The sequence below is a fragment of the Tetrahymena thermophila genome (assembly GCF_000189635.1).
Source record: "Tetrahymena thermophila SB210 genomic scaffold scf_8254617, whole genome shotgun sequence".
NCBI classification, from domain to species: Eukaryota; Ciliophora; class Oligohymenophorea; order Hymenostomatida; family Tetrahymenidae; genus Tetrahymena; species Tetrahymena thermophila.
The window spans coordinates 219581-241849 of NW_002476387.1; the positions used below are offsets into that span (position 1 = coordinate 219581).

Here is a 22269-nt window from a genome sequence, read left to right on the forward strand (position 1 = left end):
TCTTATTTCTAATGAATAATTGATATAACCTAATATAAATACATTTAAATATAAAATATATCAACGACTATTTGTATATCTTAATAAGGTTTTCTATTTAAATTCATTTCACTTAACAAATTCCACAAAAAAAATTTACTATCTTTAAATTCTACAAACTAATTGATTAATTAATATATATCAAATAAATCATTCATTAAAAAAATAAATAACTTATATAAAAACAAATTTAAAGTTTCAAAAGTAAATGAATTTATTTTTATTTAAGATAAAATCTTCTTAAATTCTAAAACAATTTCTAATAAATTGCTTTTTAATTTATTTTACCTTGAAACAATAAATTAAAAAATTAAACTTCAAACAATTATGAATAAAAAATTTCAATTTATTTTAGGTACTTTAATACAAACTGTTCTTTTAGCTTTATCATTAAATAATCTAATACAAATTTACTACAAACAAGGCATTGAGTTTAAGAATAAAAATAAACATATATTTTTTTATAATTAAAAAGCATAAGAGCTTCATTTAATATTTCTGTTTTATTGATTTTAGATATGAATACTACTTTAAAAATTATGTTGTTAAATCCCAAATATAATTATCTCAGTAAAATACAATCTTCTTAATAATGAAAAAAAAAAAATTTTTTAATGAATTAGTTCAAATCATTTTCAAATTTTTTTGTATTTGAATCCTCTCAAAAGATCTCTTTTATTATTATTAATTTTATTATTATTTGTCATCAATAAAATCAAATGAAGTATGGATAAAATTTTTTAAATAATTTTTATTCATTTTTATTTAAACATTAAAAAATTTTTTAACCAAAAAAATTTGAAGTAAAATGTTTTTATTTTAAAGTAAATAAATAAATTATTTTGATAATGTGATTTATGCTTAATAAAATGGATATTTATCTATCTATCTTTAATGTGTTTTAACTTTTTATATCTAAGAATCTTTTTTGGTTTTGTAATAAATGATTAAGACAAACATAATATTACGAATCCTAATAAAATCAATCAAGAATTATTTATGTATTGATTTAACAAAGGAATTCAAGAAAGAGTTAGGAAGAGAAAAGATAAAAAGTACTAATCAAAGAAAATAAGCTTTTATTTTTATTATAAATATTAAGAAAAGTATATTTTTATTAAGAGAAATGGCTTTTGGTGGTTTTAGATAAACTGATAATTCATTAATTATTGACGATAGAAGAAAAATCATTCTCAATACACGTAGTTTGAATGATTTCCAATAAAAAATTTATTTGAGAAATTTCTTCACCAATTATCGTCCTGACTTATCAAGCTATGATTACTTTGCTTTTAAGGAGAAATTGAGAATTGGTGAATTATTCTTGAACGAATACAGAAAGCGTATTAACAATGAAGTTCGTAGAGCTGCTATTCTCACTCCTACATCATCATTACGTGAAAAAATGAATGTACATTCTATTAAAATTTAATCCTGTTTAAAATAGCTCTAAAATCATTTCACTTAGTTAGCAAGATATTTAAATTGCTCATTTTGAATAATAAGTTGTAAATTATCATTAGCAAAATTATTCATTAATGAGTAATCAAAAGTCAAAAGGATAAATAATTTTTAGTGTAAAATTTTTTTAAATGCAAAGCGAATAATATTGAAAGATAAAATAGGAAAATATTTTAATAAACAGGAGAATTATTTTTTATCAAATATGATAACAATATTTCATTTAAATAAAAAATTAGCATAAAATTGCAGATTAAATATTAGATTTATCTAGTCCTCATGTTAGAGGTGCTCACTTCTAGGCTGTTAGATCATGGACTGACGCTTCTAAAATTGTTAACTATGTTGAAGAAAAGCAAACAAAAATTAATAAATATGGTAAATAACTTAGAAAATAGTTTAATATTAAAAAAACGAGTATTTAGTTGGATCTGGGATAGCTTTAGACCTACCACCACATTTAGTTATAATTTCAATTACTAAATAAATGGAAGAATAGAAATAACGTTTTGAAAGAAATATAATAAATGCAATATATTTAAAAATATAATTATGATAAAATAATATAATTTTGAGTTAAAAGTTTACAAATTGTTACTATTGTAAACAAAGATACAAATAAAAAATATTTATGCATTTATAAAAAAGCTATTGAAAGCGAATATTAAATTTGATAATAAACGAATAATTTTCACATTAAAATAATTTTAAAAGTAATTTGTTTAACATGTTAATGAAATAATTTAAAATTAGGTCTCTAATTCCCACTCCTTGGTAATATGACTGAAGAATAGTGTGCTTCTAAGGAAGATGAAGTCTATTAAAGATTACTTAAAGAAATGCAAAAACCTCCTAAAAAGGCTAGCGAACCTGTTGAAGAATCCTCAGATGAATGATTAACCATATTAATAAATTATATGAATAAATCAAAGTAGCCATAATGAATTAAGATAGAAATACATTTTAACACTAATAAATTTAAACTCAGGCAAAGAAATATTTCAACAACTCTTAAATTAGGGTTAGTACATCTTTCTATCAAATCTCATTAGGTGTTAATGCATATTTGTATGCATCTTTAATTCTTAATAATTCTGTTCAAATTTTTTTTCTTTCACTCTCTAAAATATTTTTTATTTATTTAAAAATTAAAAAAATGCTAAAATCTATCTACCCTACTGTTTATCATAATCAATTTAAATTTGTAATTATAATTTATTAATAAAATAGCAGCTCAAACTTTTAATCTTTTTTTGAGTTAAATTACCAAAGACAACAAACAAACAAATAATTTATTTAATTTTTATAAAATAATTCTTTTTTATTTAAAAATAAACAACAACTAATTTGCTAAATTAAACTCGTTGTGTTTTGTTAATATATAAGAATGAATAAAATAAATGTTGGATTTATATGCAAAATAGTTAGATGGTTTGTATTAAACTGAATTTATTTATTTATTTATTGCCTGTTTATTTCATGAATAAGATTTATAAATAAATAAGAAGATGCAAGCAATTTATGAAGCAATCAATCAATCAAGTAGTTTGTTTTGAAAGATTGATTATTGTATGAATAATAAATTATAATTATAATAAGTAAAAAAAAAACTTAATTCAAAAACATAACTTTTATTAAATTATTAGCTAAAAAAGGAAATCAAGTAAATGGCCTCAGTTTTAGCAGCTAGTGGATAAAACATTCGTAAACTCATATTTTTTTTCATTTCCCATAGATAATTTAGCTACTAAATTTGCACTAAAAAACTATTTTGCAACAACTGAAAAAATAATATTCAAATATTTTTAAAAAGTTGGTGCAGGACGCTTTAATATTTCAAAGAATACCATAACTGTGAATACAGATATTGAAAAACTTATTAAAGCAGAAGTCTTCAAGAAGTAAATTAGAATCAGAGAATTTTTCTATGATTTCGATAGATTGCGTAAGGGTGTAGTTACTGAAGACAAGGTACAGAATCCAAAAAATTTAATATTAGGAAAAACTTCAAAAGAAAATAAAAAAATTTTTTACTACTTCCCTATTTTTTGGTTTGTTTCTGTTTGTTAGTTAAAGCTCTTTAGAATCAAAGAGAGATAAAGTTACATTTAATTTCGTTCAGCAATAAATTGTTAAAAATATAAAATATTCTATTATTTTTAATAATCTTTCGTTAAACAAAACAAGCCAAAATATTGGATGTAGAGTAGTAAATGTATTCATTTCACTTGTTAAAATATTTTAAATATTTTAAAATTAGTTTCGTTCAGCTCTTTCAATGTTAGGAATGCATTTGTATGAAAAAGATATTCTTTCATTGATTAATAAATATAAGAGTGGTCCTGATTAGGTTAAATATACAGATTTTTGCGATTAAATTGACGCTTAGTTCTTCGATTATAACTTGGCCAAAGAAAATCTTGAAAGCACAAAGAGTTCTTCCGTAATTACTTTTAAAAGTTTAATCTAGTTTATACAATTTATTAATTTATAATTGCAAAATCAAAACACAATAACAATAAAAAGGCATTCTCATGCGCTTACAAAAAGGATTTCAATAAAATAAGTTTATATCTAAATTTCATTAGCAAAAGAATCCAATTTAAAACAATTATAAAAAAAACAGTTCATCTTAAATAATTTTTTTTTATCATTTTTGATGATTAATTTATAAATAATTAGGCTAAATAAAAAAATCTTATTTGCAATTTTTAAAATATAACTTAATAAATAAATAAAGTTGTTAACCACAGTACAACTAGATATATTGATATATAAATATCTTTGAATTTTTATTTATTTTAATTTATTTTTTAATAATAAAATAGTAAATTTCTTAAAACGAATCAGCAATTATATAATAAATTTTACTCTCAATTAAGTAAGAAATTCGTACAAGAAGAATTCTTTTAAAATAGCCTTTCTAGGATTTTGATAGAACTCGTTGTTCACACATTACTGTTGACTAATTTTCAAGAGTGCTCACTTAATTGAGCATTTTACCTAACGAGCAACTCTTCAATCTTTTGATTAGACGTTATATTGATAATGGAAACCCTAAGGAAGTTAATTATGTTAAATTCTGCGATGATGTCGATAATGTTTCTGAAATGCTTGAAACTGTTATTAAAGGAATCAAGCCTAATGAAAAGGTTTTTGATCCTAATGAGGATATTGTAGAAGATACAAAGGATTTAAAATTAATGAGCACTCTTTTTACTTCCAAAAAACTTAATTTTGGAAACAAATAGCTAAATGATGTTATTGTTAAGATATAAGCAGAAGTCGTAATGAAAAGAATTAGAATTCGTGAATTCTTTAAGGACTACGATAATTTAAGAAAGGGTGTAGTATCTGAATAATAAGTAAGCAAATAAATACTAACTATAATTTATTTTAAAATATATATTTTAAAAATTAGTTCAGAAGAGTTCTTGATGTTAGTAATATAAAATTGAGTGAATAGGACATCAATCTTTTACTTTCAGAATTTAAAGTTGATAACATCCCTAACGGTTAAGTGAGATATTCAGATTTTTGTGAAGTAATAGATGAAATTTTCACAAAGAAGGCTATCGACAAAGATCCTCTTGCAACTGTCACTTAATTCTAACCTGAAACTACTTTGCCAGCTAGAAGATACTACCTTGTAAATATTCTTCTTATTTAAACATGATAACTAAAAATTGTTTTAAATCAAATGAAAAGAATTTAACTGAAGAGGAAAAAGGCCAACTTAGACACTTGCTTAATTTATACCACAAGGAAATATAAAATAAGAGAGTTTTAATTAAACCTCACTTTGAAGATTTCGATAAAACCAAGCAAGGATATATTTCAAAAAATCAGTTCCTCCGTATTCTCAATTAATTCAGTCTTTTCCCAAGCGAAGAGGCTCTTAATTTAATATTGAAGAGATATACTGATAAGGGAACACTTGATGAAGTAAATTACTACGAATTTTGCAGAGATGTTGATATCTATGATGAAGGTGTTCTTGTTAGCAAGACTTATGCTGACTCATTTAAAAACTACCAAAAACCTGAAAAGGAATTCCAACCATTTATTCATAATGACATTCCCAACGATATTGAAGATTTATTAGCCAAGCTCCGTGCAAAAGTAAAAGAACAGCGTCTCCGTATCTCTGAGTTTTTAAGAGATTTCGATAAACTCAGAAGTGGTAACATAACTAAAGAATAATTACGTCTTGGTTTGAGCATGGCAAAACTTCCACTTTCAGATGCAGAGTTCACCCTCGTTATTGAAAACTTTGCTTCCACTACAAAGGAAAATAACGTTCGTTGGAAAGATTTCTGTGATCAAATTGATTCTGTCTTTACATAAAAAAATCTTGAAAAGAAATCAGCTACTCTTCCTGTTTTTAACCCTAGCACTGAATATAAATATGGTCGCAGAGGACTTACTGAATAAGAAAGAAGAATAGCAGAACACATGAAGGCTCGTTTCAGGTAATATTTTACTAATTTTTAACTATCATAATATTGTTTATTTTGTATTTAAGACAATTCTGCTAAGCTACTAGAATTGATATTAAGCAATTCTTCTAAGATTGGGATAGAAATGGAAGAAATAAAGTCACTCCAAAATAATTTAGATAAGTTTTAACTACAGTCAATTTTAATATTTCAGACCCTGAATTCAATGCAATTAGTCGCATGTATTCTTCTGAAGATGAACACGACGTAAGATATGTAGATTTCATTAGAGATACTAAAGTATATGAATAGCATCTCTGGTCTTCAAATCAAACTAAGGACTTTGGAGCTCATGGACTCGATACCAGAAAGCGCCCTGTTGATGCCAATGTTTTATTAGAAGAAATTAAAAATATAATTAAAATTAACCGTCTCAGAGTTGGTGAATACTTTGCTGATTATGATCCCCTTCGTAAAGGTGTGATCCCTACAAACAAATTCCGTGGTGTTATTTCACAAATGAAGTAATTAACAAAACTGATACAATTTATATTTTAAATCTATTTTTTTAATAATAGAATTGACTTAGATGAAGAACAGATCTTAAAGCTTGAAAATATGTACATCTTATAATCTGATCCCACAAAATTAGATTATGCAAGCTTCTTAGAAGACGTTAATATTGTTTTCACAAAAACTGGACTTGAAAAGGATCCTATTGCCAAGCCTGTTCCATTCGAAAAGAAAAATGCCATCGATCCAAGAGATGTGCTTACTCCTCAAGAAGAAGAAGATTTACATGTCTTACTCTTACGTTTGGGTGAAGTTATTTCAAAGCACAGAATCATGTTCAAGACACATTTCTAAGATAAAGTAAATTTAAAAAGTGTAAATCATTTATTTAAAAATAAATATTTTAAATCAGGATATTGCCAAGAGTGGTAAAGTCAGTTTCACAAGATTCAGATCTATCCTTGATCTACACAAGCTTCCTTTAACTGATTAACAATTTAAACTTCTCTGCAAGAGGTAAGCATAGATATTACATAATAAATAAATTAAATTACTTTTAAAAATAATAGATTTGCTCACTAAGGTGTTGAATTTAATTATATTGAGTTTGATGAAGTTGTTAAAAAGTATGAAAATTTATACAGTTGATAGGCTAATTGAAATAAGTTTATAACTTATTGATTAATTTTTTCTGCTTTGGATATTAATTAATAAAATCGTTAAACTCTAGCAACAATATAAATCAATAAAAAATAATGAATATAAAAACACTATATTAATCGAATCGAATATATAAATACATACATACAATACATACGTATACACCCAATCTTTATAGTTTTTTAAGTCATATATAATGTGAATTTCTACTGCATATCCTTTTTTACTTTATAAAAAAATCCTTTTTCAATAAATTTTACTTTTGCTTTCATTTTTATTTAAAAATCAAGTGATTTTTTCTTTAAAAAATTTGAAATTTAAATTTATTTAATTTCAAAAAATAAATCACAAACAACAAAAAAAAGCTATTTATTTTATTTTATTGAAATTGGCATATCAAAATATTAAAAAATTATGATTTTTGTTTATTTTTAAAATTTATTATTTAATATTTTAACTTTTTTTAATATAAATTATTTGTTAAACAATATTTACAAAAATAAATAAATAAATTTAATTTTATATTAATTTGTTACTAATTTTAATCAAATCAAATACTGATTATGACTAAAGGATTTTCATATTTTAGACTAGCTAAAGATCTAAATAAATATCTTTTTAATTTTTCTTCAACTTTGTTACCTCTTAAATCGATTTATAGCTTTTATAGTTGAGGTAATTTATCTAACATGCCTGCAATACATAAAATGCAATCTTCTGTTAGTTCTAAATTACTATTTAATTAAAAATTACTTTGTTTTTGAATAGATAATTTAAGTTACAAATTTATAAATAAAAAAATAAAATAAATTTCTTTTAAATGAATGATTACTTTAAGTATAATTCTAAGTTTACTAATTTGCCTTCTTATAAGCTGATATATTTTGTTAATTATCTTATAGCAGATAATCTATTTTCTGTCGTTTCTTAAAGCATATTTTCTTATATGTCTAAAGAGAAACTTGTGATATTTTTTCTATTGTAAATAATATCTATAAATTTTATCAATCCTTAATGAGTGATTGAACATTTTCTTAAATTCAACTTAATTGATTGAATCATTGTGAGTTACTCTATTGCTTTAGATAGATTTTCTAGCCCTTAATCACCAATTTATTCATTTTACCTACATAAAATAAATTTTTAAGTACTGCTTGTTTAATAAAAATTACCTTAAATCTAATTTCAATTCTTTAAGTTAAAACATTTCTTTTAAATGTTGACTAAGATAATCCATCCCTTTCGAATCTAAATTATTTCCCCTATACAAAATTTAATTTAAAATTATGTACTCTTAAATAATTTTTTACTTTAAGTCCAAAGACAAGCTTTTAAGTTTTTAGAGGGAGGGAAGAGTTTATGATATTTTTTATAAACCTTCAGATTTAATGTTGTTGAATTGAAGGATCAGCTCTAATTACTCTATTGACTCTTTATAGCTAAGTAATTTTGAGAGTGAATTACATGTTTCAATATTCATCGTATTAGCACTTTATTATATTGATTTGTATTAATTAAAAGTTTTGTAAATTTAAAATACCTAAAATCAAGTGTCAAATCCTTTATCTCGCATTAGCTTTTTGTTAATGCTTCTAGAATTATTTATTATCCTTCATTTAAAATTTTATTTTCACTAAATTTAAAATGGTAATTTATTTATTTAAAAAATAAAATAGCATTAAATAAGTAAATAAATAAAAAAAATTAAAATTTATTTTGAACAATAAAACATAATTAAAGTTATGATATTATCTTTTCAAAAGTTTAAGATAATAAAAGAAAAATAATAAAACAGAATTTATAAAAGAGATAAAAATATTACAAGTAAATTAAAAAATAATTTTTACTGAAGGAGCAGCTACAATTTCTTCAATTCGCTTAAAGACTAGATTGATTAACACAATAATTAGCATGAAGTGTTTGTCATTTCATTTTAGCTTATTTCTAAAGTAAAATCTTCTATTTAATTTTAAGACTTTATCAATTATGATAAATTTAAAAATCCTTTTTCGCTAAAGACAGTGTTTCTATTTAAAATAAAACAATTAATTGATTATTAAAAGGTTATTTATCATTATTTTTTTACGCTAATTATAAGCCAAGCTATGATAACTTAATACTCTTAATCGAATCAGTAAGATATTAAACATTATTGTCATTTCCTTTATTTCTATTAAAGTTAAGTATTAAGCTCTTATAATCAGCCTAGTTATGTAGGGTATCAATAATATTACTAATTGCGTATTTGCATAACCTTTAATTACTATAAAAAATAATCTTTAAATTGGGTGATTATTAAAATTTAATTTACTCAAAGTTAAATTTAAAAGAACTATTTTGGTTGATTTACAATAGGTCATTTTACTAGATAACTCTTAGAATATTGTAACTTAAAGGTCTAAAACAACACAAAATTTAATTTTTATAAGACTATTAATATAAATAATTACAATCCTTAGTTTTCCCATATAAATTGTTAACCATACTGAGACTCTTAACATTAGAAATTAGTTCCTTTGGATTTTAAAATTTTCCCACTAAAAAAATTTAATATAATTAGTCAATATAATTTTTATTTAATTATTATTTTACTTAACTGAAAAGAAACAAGTTTAGACTGTATCTCTTATAGAGTTATTTATTTAAGAAAATATGCTATGATGATCTTTGATATTTTCTTATAAGTCACTAACTAATATCAATTCTACATGAATTAACTTTTGAAGATTCTTTAAGCAATTGTTTATCATTAATAGTTCTTAGTCGCTTACAACAGACCTAATTATTTAGGATTAAATTTTTATTAAAATTAAATTAAAAATATTTATTACATTTTATGAATTTCAAAATATATCTTAGCTTAATGTGTTTTTCTTTTCACGATATTATTTAAACATTTTAATAATATCTCATCTTCTTCTTACTCTTCTTTATCTTCAATTGTTTCTTCATCATTGTTCTTATCGCTTACACTTTTTTTTCCATTTTACTTAAAGGAAATATCATTAGTCTCATCAAGGTGAATATTTTATTTCTTGCTAATTTTTTTTTAATAAATTAAATAAAAAATATTAACATTTATATATTTAATTTACTCTCTTTTCTTGAATATCAATACTTCTTCCCTTTATTATTATAAATAAATTTTATTAACTAACTTACTACAATAATTATTTATGTTATTTACGAAATGATAACTTTAGAAATATTTCCCTTTTCTCTATGCTCCCAGCTCAGGATCATTCGCTTCAAAAGATGTATTCCTTCTTTTGTGAGTTGGTTTCCACTTTAGAATTAATATAAAATAAATATGTCATATTTTTTCAAATGATTTTAATTTTTTTACTCCAAAAATAGTCTTAAATTTTTTAATTATTGTAATTTCTGAAATATTCCTCTAAATATAAGCTTACAAAGCTAATCTCCCATTTGATTACCTTCCAAATTTAACTCTAAAGTTTATATATTTATAAATTTTTAAAAACATTAAACTAGATTTTCTTATATTTGCTTTTTTGAAAATATGTTATTAGGTAAGATAACAGTTAGCTTTTTTATATTTTTAGAAGCTATTTCAGTTAATCTGACTAGTTTATCAAGCTATTCTACAGTGTCTATTTCGACATTTTATCTCATAGGGAAAATATCACCAAAATTAGTTTTTTTTTAATTAAGATTCTTCCTTTACTGATTAAGGGTTTACAAATTAGAATTTTCAAGTTGATTTTTGGTAATTTTTTAAGTTTACTGTTGACATAGTTTTATATTTTTTTGTGTTTTATTGGCTTCTTAAATATTTTATTAAGGAGTTGTTGTAGATTCCTCTAAATAATCCAAAACTTTAGTGAAGGTTTAAATATCGTTATCATATAAAATACTTATTAATGATATACAATGTAAAAGCAAGCTTAGGCAAGAAGAAGCAAAAAAAGTGTAGAGAAGCAAATTAACTTTTCCATCACTTTGAGTCCATGAGTTATTTTATGTATTATTTATATACTGTATAATAGCAATAGGAAGAGACTCAAATATAGCTTCTTAGATGTCACTAATTACTTAAAATTTTTGTAAATTTCTATCGAACAGAAGGGTTTGTAGATTAGGGACAATATTAGCATCAATCAATAAATTAATCCCAAAATACAAGCTATTTTCTGTATCCATGGCTTTTTGATCATTTTTATTATTATCGCTTACTTATTGGTTTTTTTATTAATTTTCTTCTATTTTTGATTCAGATTTTTTTATCTTAATCTTTTATAAATTGATTAAATCTCCTGATTCCCTAAAAGATTCTAATTTATTATTATTTTTTAGGTTACTAATATTTTGTTCTAATTCTTTTGAAACTAGTGGCTATTAAAGTTTTTTGTTATCATTTTTTAAATCAATCCCTTCACATTAAGATTTTTTTATATCATGTTTTTCTTAATGATTGCCTTTGCTCAGATTACTATTATTAGGTTATAAAATATTTCTTTAATTATTTGAAAAAGTATTTTGCAACTAATTTTCTATATCAATATTTTCACCAAGGGTGATTATTGGACCCAATTAAATTTAATCTAACGCTTAATTTTTTTAGTTCTTTTGGCTTACACTAGTTTTTTTTTTATGAGACATCTATATTTAAAAATCTTAAATATCTTATACAAGTTAGTTTTCAACTAGATAATTTTCATTTTCTAAAATCTCATCTTATTTGCTTTATTAAAATTTTTCCCCTTCGCTCTTTTTTTCCTAATGGTTTTGGTTAGTATAAAGATTTTTAGATTAAGATGATTATAATTACTATTATTTCTTTTTATAGTATTGATTCATGATTGGTTCTAGAGAGTGCATTAAATCTGTTGTTAAAACAGCTTTATACTTAAAATAAGTATAGCCAAATAATATCATAGGAAATATCTTTATTTTTTAAAATATAGTTATGAATAATATCAATGGAAAATTTATAATCAGACACCAAATTATTTATAGGACAAGCATGAATTTTATTTTCGCAAATATGATCCAAGCTTATATATTACCTTGTGCGTTTAATAGTTCATTTTAATAACGTTATTAATTATATTTAAATCTAACTTTTAGGAGGATATTGCTCCAAGCTATAAGTTATATAAGCACAGATAAAAAAAGAAATAGCATGAAGGTTTATTATAGAGCATTTGTGTTAAAGTTTGTTGAATAATAATAAAGAATGTTAGATATAAAATTCCATATGCCTAATGCTAAAAAACCTGCGAAGCTCAACAACTATAGGACTGTTTAGAAAGTTGTATATGCCATGGATATTAAATTAGATATATTTTTTGTTTTTAATTATTTTTATTAATTATATAAAACCAATTTTGATTTAAATTGTTAAGTTTTATACTTTACAATTTAATTCGTGTGATGAATAATTTATTGTAAGCTAATTAAAAAAGGAAAACGTAATTAAAAATCTTTTTATCAATCCCTCTTTCATAGTGTAAAGTAAAATTCATATATTTGATTGTCTTTTTCTGAATGATGACCAAAAATCCATAATTCATCAAGTGAATTGAAATCCACTTATTTTTTATTGGTACAGGCGTTCTTACATATTCTGGTATTGTTAAATTTTTGTATTCCAAAAATAAATGATCCTAAATTTTTAGCCAAGATTAAAATTAGCAAAAATATTTTGCTTAACTTTACAAAAAAAATTTGGGGAAAAATATTTGATTTACTATTTTAATTCATTTATTTTATAGTTTTTACAAAAAATTTTAAATATTTATTTTAAGAGCAACTAAAAAAAATTAATGTTGTTTGTCATATTACGCAGCTTGATAAAAAAAAATGTAAATGTATAAATATCTAATCTAGGTTTACAATTAATACAAAATTTCACTACAAAATGCTAGCAATTTAATTTTAAATAAATTTTAATTAGTTTTGCAACTTAATAGATTATTAAATTTTAAATAAATCTACTTCTTTTTAATTATCTTTAGTCTATGCATCTTGCTTCTTTCATTCTTGAGCCATTATACTTTATTTTTTTTATATTCAGATAAAAATCAATTACCTCCTACGACTACTATTATTACTATTACAGCTATTATTAATTTTACTCTATCAAATTTCTTTCATTCTTTTCCTTAAAGAATCACTATTAACTAGATAGATGGATGAACGATAATGCAATTTACTCAAATTTAATTTAAATATACAAGATCGTATTAATTCTGTTAGAATATCTTCAAAATTGACTAACTTAAGGTCCTAAATTGCAATAAATTTTATTATAAAAATTTTTCTTATATTCAAATCCACAATCCTTAATTTTCTTAACAAAATTATTATCCAAATAAAAAAGATTTTTAGGTTGTATGATGCTTCAACTTTACATTTTAATATCTTTTAAACAAAAAATATGAATTATTTTTAAATGTTTTCATCAATTTACTTTATCAAAAAATAACATATAATTACAAAATCTCTTATTGAATTGTTAGCACTAATAAAATGATTAATAAAAATCTAAAGAGGAATAAAAAGCCAACGGTAATGGTGCATCATCAAGGTTAACTTGAGAGATTTAATTATGATAATCTTCAAAATTTTATTGAATGATACTTTTTAATATTAGCTAAATATGAGTTAAATTGTTGATATACTTCACATATTTGCTTATCATTATTAGTTCATTGTCTTTAGCATTTTATTTATATTTGGAATTTATAAACTATAAGAATAAAAAGAACCTTTACTACTTTTGTTGAGCTTAAAAAAATGGCTTTTCTTTATGAGCTTATATTTCATAAAATAATTAAGAGATTATATTAATATTTCATCATCTTCTTAACTCTTCTTTTTCTTAAAATATTAATTTTCTTCTTTACTTCTTTAGCTAAAATTCTTACCGTTACTCAAGTCTAATGAAATATCATTAGTTTTATCCAACTGATTAATATCTTCAAATCTATTAATTTCAATATTATTCTTTAGAAATTAGCCACACAAAAAATATAAATTACTCTCTTTTCTTAAATAAAAAAAAATCTCCACTTAAAAAAAAATATATTAGATGATAACTTTATAATTATTTCCTCTTAATTTGTTCTCCCAAGCTTAAAATCATTAGTTTTAAAAATAAAATACTAAATATTCAAATTTTATTTCTACTATTAAATATATATTAAATTTAAATAAAATCTATTAATAAATAAAAATCTCTCCAATTCAAATCTAAAGTTATTGAGAGTTAAGCAAAATTTAAAATTTTCCTATTAAAAAATATTCCAAAATTCAATCTCCCATTTGATTTCCTTCAAGTATTAAATGAAGAAAAGTAATGTTTGACAACTTTTTAAAACGCAGAACTAGATTCTATTGAATTTACTTCTTTTAAAAATTACTATCTGGTAGAATGACAGCTAATTTTATTATTTTTTGTTAGCTTTTTTACTCAATCTCAATAATTTATTAAGCTATTTTATTTAGTCAATTTCTACAGATTACCTTATGGGAAATATATCATTAAAATTTTTATTTGCTCTTTACTTTTGTTATTTTATTGGGTTATTAATTAATTTTATTGGAGTAAGTTATGATATTTGTCCACAAATTCTTTTTATTTTATTTTTAAATCAACTAATTATTTAAATTGAGTTATCTAATTTTTTATGGATTAGATTCGTTCAGGCATAACAAAATTTTAATAAAAATCTAAATGTCAATAAAAAATACATCAATAAATGAAAGGTAAAGAAGGAGTAAGTTTAATCAAAATGAGCAAAAAATTAAGCAATGATGGAAATTAATAGAATCATAGCTATTCTGTATCGAATCATTTTATGAGTTATTAATATACTAAATCATAGCAGCAGGAAGGGATTCGAAATTTATACAACTTATTTTTAAATTTTTTTACAATGATTTATTTAGCTAGTTAATCTCTTTTATAGGAAATTTAATTTTATAATTCCTCAAAATCTTTACTAACTATTTAAGTTAATCACCATTTTTTAGGATTTAATAATTGTTTTATCAAATTCAGCTCTGTATCTTCTCCTTATTTCATTTTTAACAGAATAATCAGAAAAATCTTACTATGCTTATTTTTTCTTCTAATATTATTCCTTTTATAATTGAAGAGTCATTAAATCCTTCGTTATTTATACTTAATACTTGTTGTAAGTATATCCAAATAGCATGAAATATAACACTTTTATTTTTTAAAACACAATTATGAACAAAATTAATGGAAGTTTTATTATTAGATAATATAATACCTATGCAGTTACCACCACTTTATGTTTGATTATAATCATTCATGCCTATAAATTATTTATGTATTGAATAATTATTATGAAAAATATTTTTAATCATGTTTAAATCTAACTTTGAAAAGTATATTGCCTAGGCAATAAGCTAAATACCCAATGAAAAAAAAAAATAAACAAAAAAATAAATGATTATTATATAGCCTTTAAATTGCAAAGAACAAAATAATAATATATAATACTTGATATTAAATTTGAAACACCTAATACTAAAATATTGAAAAAAATAATAACTAATTAACTCAACTAAACCGAGAGAAATAAATGATTCATAAACTTCTTTCAAGATCAAAATATTCTAAGGTAAATTAATCAAATTTCTGGATTATCTTTTCAATTACAAAAAATAATTTATAAAAGTGTTTACTCCATATAATTAGTTAAATTTACCTTAGCTAAATAAGTAATTTTGGCTATAAAAACTTAAATATAATCAAAATTAAAAGTATTTTTATGATATAGATAATAGCTAAAAATTATAAAATATTTTTTTATTAATAAAATACTAAATATATTAAATTTTCGATTTTTTAATTATAAATTTTATCTATCTATCTATCTATCATTTTGTGATTATGGATAATTTATTTTTAATTAATTACATTACTTACTTTAAAATATATTTACTTTTCAAATCTTCTGATTTTTTGTAAGCAGAAAATTTTAAGCTTATAAATGACGATATACATTCATATGAAATAATTTGAAATATAAAAAGTTTTTCATAATGAAATTAATTTAATTCTTAAAGGTTACTGCATTTATAAATATATATTTCACCCATCTTATTCTATTACATAAATCTTTTCTCCAGTCTTTAAAACTTTGTGTTTATTCCTGTTTGGGTTGTTTAAGAATGTACTTGTAGCAACTATTTTAACTGAACCAGTTTTTTTCTTGGGTTTTTTATCTGAGTCATCACTATCATAATTAAGTTCATTATCTCCTCCAACATTTAATTTAGATAAATCTTTTTTCGCTCTTCCATCATAGTTTTAAACTAGGTCAATATAGAATTTATTTTTATCTTATACTAAATCTAAATCTTTAAAGAATTTTAGAGGAGCTAAAGAAGCCTGTTAATAAGTATACTAGTCTGTAGCTATTCTTACTAAGCGACTACCTTCACCTTTGCTATACTTAACATCTTTAACATATGAGATTTTCCTTAATAGTAAAATATAAATTAAAATATAAACCAATATTTTCTAATATACTACATTGAAGAAGATGATGGTCTTATTACTCTGAAATCAAATTTCTTGTAAATATCATTACTCTTTTTTTGTAAAGCATTTGGCTTTACTAAAGAAGTTAGACTTGCAGAAGGAAGAGAGTTGCCTTGCTTTATAATAGAAGATTTTTACTTGGAAATAAAGGCAGATATTTTCTATTCCTAAGCAAAGCTCTTCTTATTTATTTAACTTTAACTTGCAGTATTATTGATATTTATATTTGATTAATTTCCTTTCATGCTCTTATTAATAACTGTTATTTAAATTTGTTTTTTAATGATTGTTTTAAAAAACATATTAAAATATATTATTTATTTATTTCAAATTTTAGCAATTTATTTACAAAAAATGAAATAAATGCAAATAAATTTTTTTTATAAATCAACTAAAAAAATTTTTAAAACAATTTAAAGAAAAAAAATCAATTTTTTTACATCTTGATGAAGACCTATTTTTGTATTGTTATCTAGGTAAATTTTGATATGAATCTCTTTACTCACTTACCATGTTAGAAGCTTTTCTTGATTGCTAATTTTCTTATTTTAATTCGAGAGAAGCTCCAGTCAAACCTTATTCAATCGCTTCTAGCTAGTTTTGCAGTTAAGATACTTGTTAATATGAAGAATTAGGTCTATCATTTGGTATTATTTTATAAAACATCTTTATTGGAGTTAAGTCTTCTTCGATAGGCTTAACTTTCAAAAAAGGCTCGTTTTTCTTTTTTTGGAATCTTGCTTTTTCATCCTCTTCCTGTATTTGAGATCTAAGCTATTGTATAGGATCCACATAAGGTTTTGGTTTTAATCTATAAGTATATAGTTCTTGTTTTTCAATTTATAGCAATTCTTCTTAAGTCAATTATTTAGGAGGATATAATACATTGTATTTTTTAGTTTTTATATCTTCTTGAGTGCCTTCTTAAAAGAATTATGTACTTAAATATTTCATTTTTACTTTCTCTTTTTCTTGATTAGATAGGACTTCATTATCTAACATTTGTATCTAATCAAATACTTCTTCCATATCTTTTAGTTTATTTTCTACCCAATCATATGGGAAGTTCCATACATTTTTATCAAACTTCATTAAAAATATCTATTTAAAAAATATAATATTTTATTATTTCAATTATATTTTTGATATACAAGCTGGAAATTTATTAATGATATAAGTTAAAGATATTTACTTTGCCCCATAAAGCAGCTTACATAGACCATATTTTAATAGTTTTATCTAAGGAGCAAGATGCATAGCACAAAGGCTCTGGAATTCTTAGCATAAAATTGATTGGTCCTTAGTGAGCCTCCCATCTATTAATCAATATTGAATTATACATGTGTACATAGCTAGGGAGTTTTTCACCTTTCCTATCTGGTGCTGATAAATAAGTATCTACAGATTTTTATGCATTTATAAAGTCTTTTCTTCTGAGTTAAAATAATTTCTTTTTCTTTTCATCTTTGAGAGGCTAAATATTTCTTTTTTAAAATACTTCAGTTAAGTTCAAAATTTGCATCATTCCTTTTTAATCACCAAATATAACATAAAATCTTCTCTTTTTTTAGTCCAGTGTTTTGTTATAGCTATCGAAATAAGATTAATAATCATTGAAAGACTCCTAAAATTTGAATTAGCTCATTAATTGTTATTATTAAGAGCTAGATTCATTAGCATTAGTGTCATCTCCTTCTTTAGGATTTGGAGATATAGGAGCTACATATCCTGTTTCAGTTGGAAAAGTTAAAGTATTTCCTGCATTATTGGTGCTAGTCAAAGGTCCATTTGTGTTTGAATTAATAGTTTAGGTGTTTAGTGAAAAGTTGAATAAGTCTTTTTTTCTTTTGTTTTAAGCGTCATCTTTTTTCTCATCCTTCATCACAGGATCGAAGCTACTCCTCTACACAGGTGCTATTTTATCAATAATAAACGGACGTGGTACACCAGATTGGATCGATGTCTCACAAATCATATAGGTTACTGGTACTTTCTAGAATGTATTGTCATTTTCCCAATAACTATTAATATAACGCGCTAATTTTAAAATAAAATATCAAGCTTGTTTTTTTAAAAATTAAAGCTTTTACCTATACTTTTATATTTATATTAAGGTGGGCAGCCTTTGATACCCCAGACATTAATTACTCCAGATGCACCTGAACTTAGAATAACAGGGTAAGGGTCACCAAATTATAAGCATGTTATTTCTCCTTTTTCTCTTGCTATCAGAATATTTTCAAGCTTTCCACTGTCAAAATCCCATATTGCTACTCTTCCATTTGTAGAACCAGTTGCAAATAGTTAGAATTTTTCTGAATAAACTAAGCAAGTTATTTCACTATCTTTATGAGCTCCTGTCATGACTTTTAGTAAAACAGTTTCTTCAGAATCTTCTTCATCATAGATTCTAATTGTTGAGTCATAAAAAGCAGCTATAAGCAGCTTCTCTTCAGTTAAGTAAAGCATTTGAGAAATTTAATTATTTTCTTTTTTCTTTATGTTTGATTATTTCTTTGTAAACTCCTAACTCTCTGTCTCAGTTAAAGTATTACAAGATTTTAAATATTCACCATTTTTCATATTATACTAACGGATAAGCCCAACATTATCAGAAACAAAAAATTTTCTTTGTCTTGCACCTAGACAGAAGTAAGAAAGATCCACTTAAAACTTCTCATCTGTTAAATCATTAAATACTTTTTTGAGTTTACCTGTCATAGCATCATAAATTCTGATATCATTCCTATCAATCAATTAAATTTTAAAAAAACTTAATTTTATTTGAACAAAATATTATTATTTTACTTTGTAAGAACACAAAATTAATTAAAATATGTGTTAAAGTCAATAGATAAAGGATAAACATCTTCTGAAGTATTTTTTGCTTATTCTTTATAAACTACATTTTCATAGTAAGCCAATCTTTTACCAGCTAAAACAAACATATCGTGCTTCTAACTCAGAATAGCAACATCATAGATCACAGAAAATTATCTAATTGATTTAAGAGTTAAAAAAAAAAATTGCATTTCAATTAAAATTACCCATCAGAGTTGATGACTTAAATAGTATTCATTCCTCTAATATCCCATATCCTAACATTGCATTTATCATCAACTGATATTACATTTGGAGACATGTCCATAAATTTGCATATTTAGACTAAGCTACTGTGACCTTCCAATTTTCCTATGAATGCTCTAGTTATTGAAACTTCTGGGCACCACACGTTTATATGGTTTTCGAATCCATAGCTTAATAAATTTGATCCATACTAACAAGAATAAGATAAACCTAAAATACCTCTTGGATTTTGGTTAGGATCACGAAGTTCTGTTATTAAAATCGGAGGATTAGATGGATCAGTTAAATCCCATAATTTTATTTTCCCATCAAGCGATCCACTAGCAATTAAACGTGGAGAAATGAGTTCTTCTATTTAAGTAATTAACTTGAGATGAGCTAACATAAGTTTATCATGATTTATTTTTTATTAATCCTCATAATCATTAAATTTCCAAGTACGGATATTATAATCAGCACCAGCAGAAATCCATAGTTTGTGAATAGGTAGATACCAAATACCTGTTTATAAAACATCTAATTTAAAATTTTTGGTACATTTAGTTGTTAAGTTATTTTCCCAAAAGAAAAACTATCTATCAGAAGTAGTGACAACAATCTAATAATTAAATAAAATTCAATAAATATTTATCATATTAGTTTAATATACAGTATTCAGGGATTCTGCAACAGTAAAATCAAGAATAAAAGGTTATTATTTATCATCAGCAGGAGGTTACAATTACAATTTTTTTTACTGGATCTCAACTTCTTTGCAATCATGAGTGTAAAATTTTAGCTTAGAAGAATTCTATTCAAGACATAAAATAGCATCGACATGAGGTGAGTAAACAGCTTTTCTTATATGATTCATATGAGTCGTATTATCAAAATATTTGCATGGAAAATATCTTTTAGTTTTTTTAGAATATGCTCTATCAAAAACTTCTATTTCTGTCAATTCTCTTTCTCTTTCAAATCTGGCTGTTTCATTTTTAAGAAAAATTTTAATGATTTATTATCACTGATTTAACATTGATCATAATAAATAATACTTTTATATTCTAAATATCAGATGATGTATTAAAAATTATATATTTTAAATTTCAAATCCTTTTTATAATATATTATTTTTAAGCTTATTTTGTACATTCATTTAATACTCGTAAGTTATTAAACATTTTTTGGGTTGTTATTTTAGTATTTATTTTAGTTGATGAAAGAATATAAAATATTTAAAATATATAAGTTAATAGTTTTTTTTGCAAAATTATATTTATTACCATCAAAGAATTTAGCATCTTTTTCGCCAATAACTGCATCAATAATATATTAAGTGAATTCACTCCACTCCATATGATGGTCACCATTAATATCAATATCTTAAAATAATTTAATTAACCCATTTATTAATTCATATTTCTCTTCTTATGAGTGCACAATAGCGCATTTCATTAGCCAAACAAAGTTAGAAAGCTCGATACCATTTGGATGCTCATTGAATTCGTCTTCTAATGCTGCTAACTTGTCATTATCAAGAAGCATCATCAATCTATTATGGAGATGATATATATAAACTAAATTAGATTAAGGTAAAATTAGTCATAGTTTTATAAAATAATTTTATACGTTTCAGCAGTGAATTTGTTCTTATCTTGTAAAAGAAGATGCTTGTTTTCTTACAAATAATTTTTCACGTCCTCTAAAGAAATTTCAATATCATTCCTATTCGAGACAATATCTTTTCTATCTTTTTATTTTTTTTCATACACCTTTTAAAGGGAAGAAGATTTGATCATTCTAGGATAAATTCAAGTAAATTTAGTATTTTATATTAAATCTAGTAGATTTATTGCTGTTTAAATAATGTATTTTATATCTGCTCTATATAAAAATGCTTAATACTAATAACTATTTTGCTATTAAATATTCAATCTATAAATTGTAAATTTGATATTGAAGTACTGATCACAATATTTATTTACAATTAAAAACTTAAGATAATTTATCTAAATTTAAATATATCGAATCAAAAAAGTTTCAAAGTGAAAAGCAACGAAACAAAAGCAGCAGCATACTTAAATTTTATAATATCTATTAAATAGGTATAATTATTTCACTTAAAATGTATCAATTTTTTTTAATACCAAATATTTTCTACACTAAATATGTAAATTTCTTATAATTAATATTATTTTTTTGTATTTTTTATTAATAATTTATTTGATTTTATACACTTGAGTGTGTAATGAAAATTGCCATTAAATATCAAAAATTTTTTATTTAAGTTATGTTTAGTAATTAAAAAAAAATATATTTATTTTTTAAGAGAGTAATACATTTTTTATGAAATTTTATACTAAATACTGATTAGATTTGTCATAACTCTACATTTAATTATTTTTAATAGATTTAAACAGAAAAATTGAAGCTAAAGGAATTATTAAGCTATTTAAGATATAAGGTAGCAAGAAGTGATCATCTAAAGCAGGAGCTAGGGAATCAGTTTATATTATTATTTTCTTATTTTAGATAAAAAGAAGGAAA

At 23.0% G+C, this 22269-nt stretch overlaps 4 protein-coding genes across 4 annotated transcripts; 2 read left to right on the top strand and 2 right to left on the bottom strand. All coding sequences in view use genetic code 6, as the record gives it.

Moving 5' to 3' along the window:
- Nucleotides 1-1165: 1165 nt before the first annotated feature.
- On the top strand, nucleotides 1166-2396 carry TTHERM_00193750 (hypothetical protein; the record flags this gene model as incomplete). Its single annotated transcript, XM_001017128.3, has 3 exons — nucleotides 1166-1450; nucleotides 1740-1878; nucleotides 2254-2396. 3 exons carry the CDS (start codon nucleotides 1166-1168, stop codon nucleotides 2394-2396), a joined length of 567 nt encoding a protein of 188 aa, XP_001017128.2.
- A 771-nt stretch (nucleotides 2397-3167) lies between these two features.
- On the top strand, nucleotides 3168-7100 carry TTHERM_00193760 (EF hand protein; the record flags this gene model as incomplete). The annotated part of the gene is made up of 10 exons (XM_001017129.3): nucleotides 3168-3204; nucleotides 3314-3471; nucleotides 3761-3943; nucleotides 4329-4865; nucleotides 4922-5149; nucleotides 5209-5972; nucleotides 6026-6463; nucleotides 6518-6812; nucleotides 6865-6968; nucleotides 7022-7100. The coding sequence occupies 10 exons, from the start codon at nucleotides 3168-3170 to the stop codon at nucleotides 7098-7100; spliced, it is 2823 nt and encodes a 940-aa protein (XP_001017129.3).
- A 562-nt stretch (nucleotides 7101-7662) lies between these two features.
- On the bottom strand, nucleotides 7663-12453 carry TTHERM_00193770 (transmembrane protein, putative; the record flags this gene model as incomplete). The annotated part of the gene is made up of 14 exons (XM_001017130.2): nucleotides 10459-12453; nucleotides 10300-10398; nucleotides 10208-10237; nucleotides 9944-10150; nucleotides 9705-9890; nucleotides 9563-9649; nucleotides 9424-9510; nucleotides 9199-9375; nucleotides 8960-9139; nucleotides 8653-8745; nucleotides 8423-8602; nucleotides 8285-8374; nucleotides 7945-8238; nucleotides 7663-7846 (listed from the first exon to the last, which is right to left on the bottom strand). The coding sequence occupies exons 1-14, from the start codon at nucleotides 12399-12401 to the stop codon at nucleotides 7663-7665; spliced, it is 3837 nt and encodes a 1278-aa protein (XP_001017130.2). The 5' UTR covers nucleotides 12402-12453.
- A 3750-nt stretch (nucleotides 12454-16203) lies between these two features.
- Nucleotides 16204-21521, bottom strand: TTHERM_00193790 (WD domain, G-beta repeat protein; the record flags this gene model as incomplete). The annotated part of the gene is made up of 10 exons (XM_001017132.2): nucleotides 16204-16594; nucleotides 16648-16915; nucleotides 17097-17757; nucleotides 17849-18693; nucleotides 18747-19402; nucleotides 19465-19653; nucleotides 19704-20341; nucleotides 20393-20706; nucleotides 21006-21274; nucleotides 21352-21521. The coding sequence occupies 10 exons, from the start codon at nucleotides 21519-21521 to the stop codon at nucleotides 16204-16206; spliced, it is 4401 nt and encodes a 1466-aa protein (XP_001017132.2).
- Nucleotides 21522-22269: the final 748 nt, after the last annotated feature.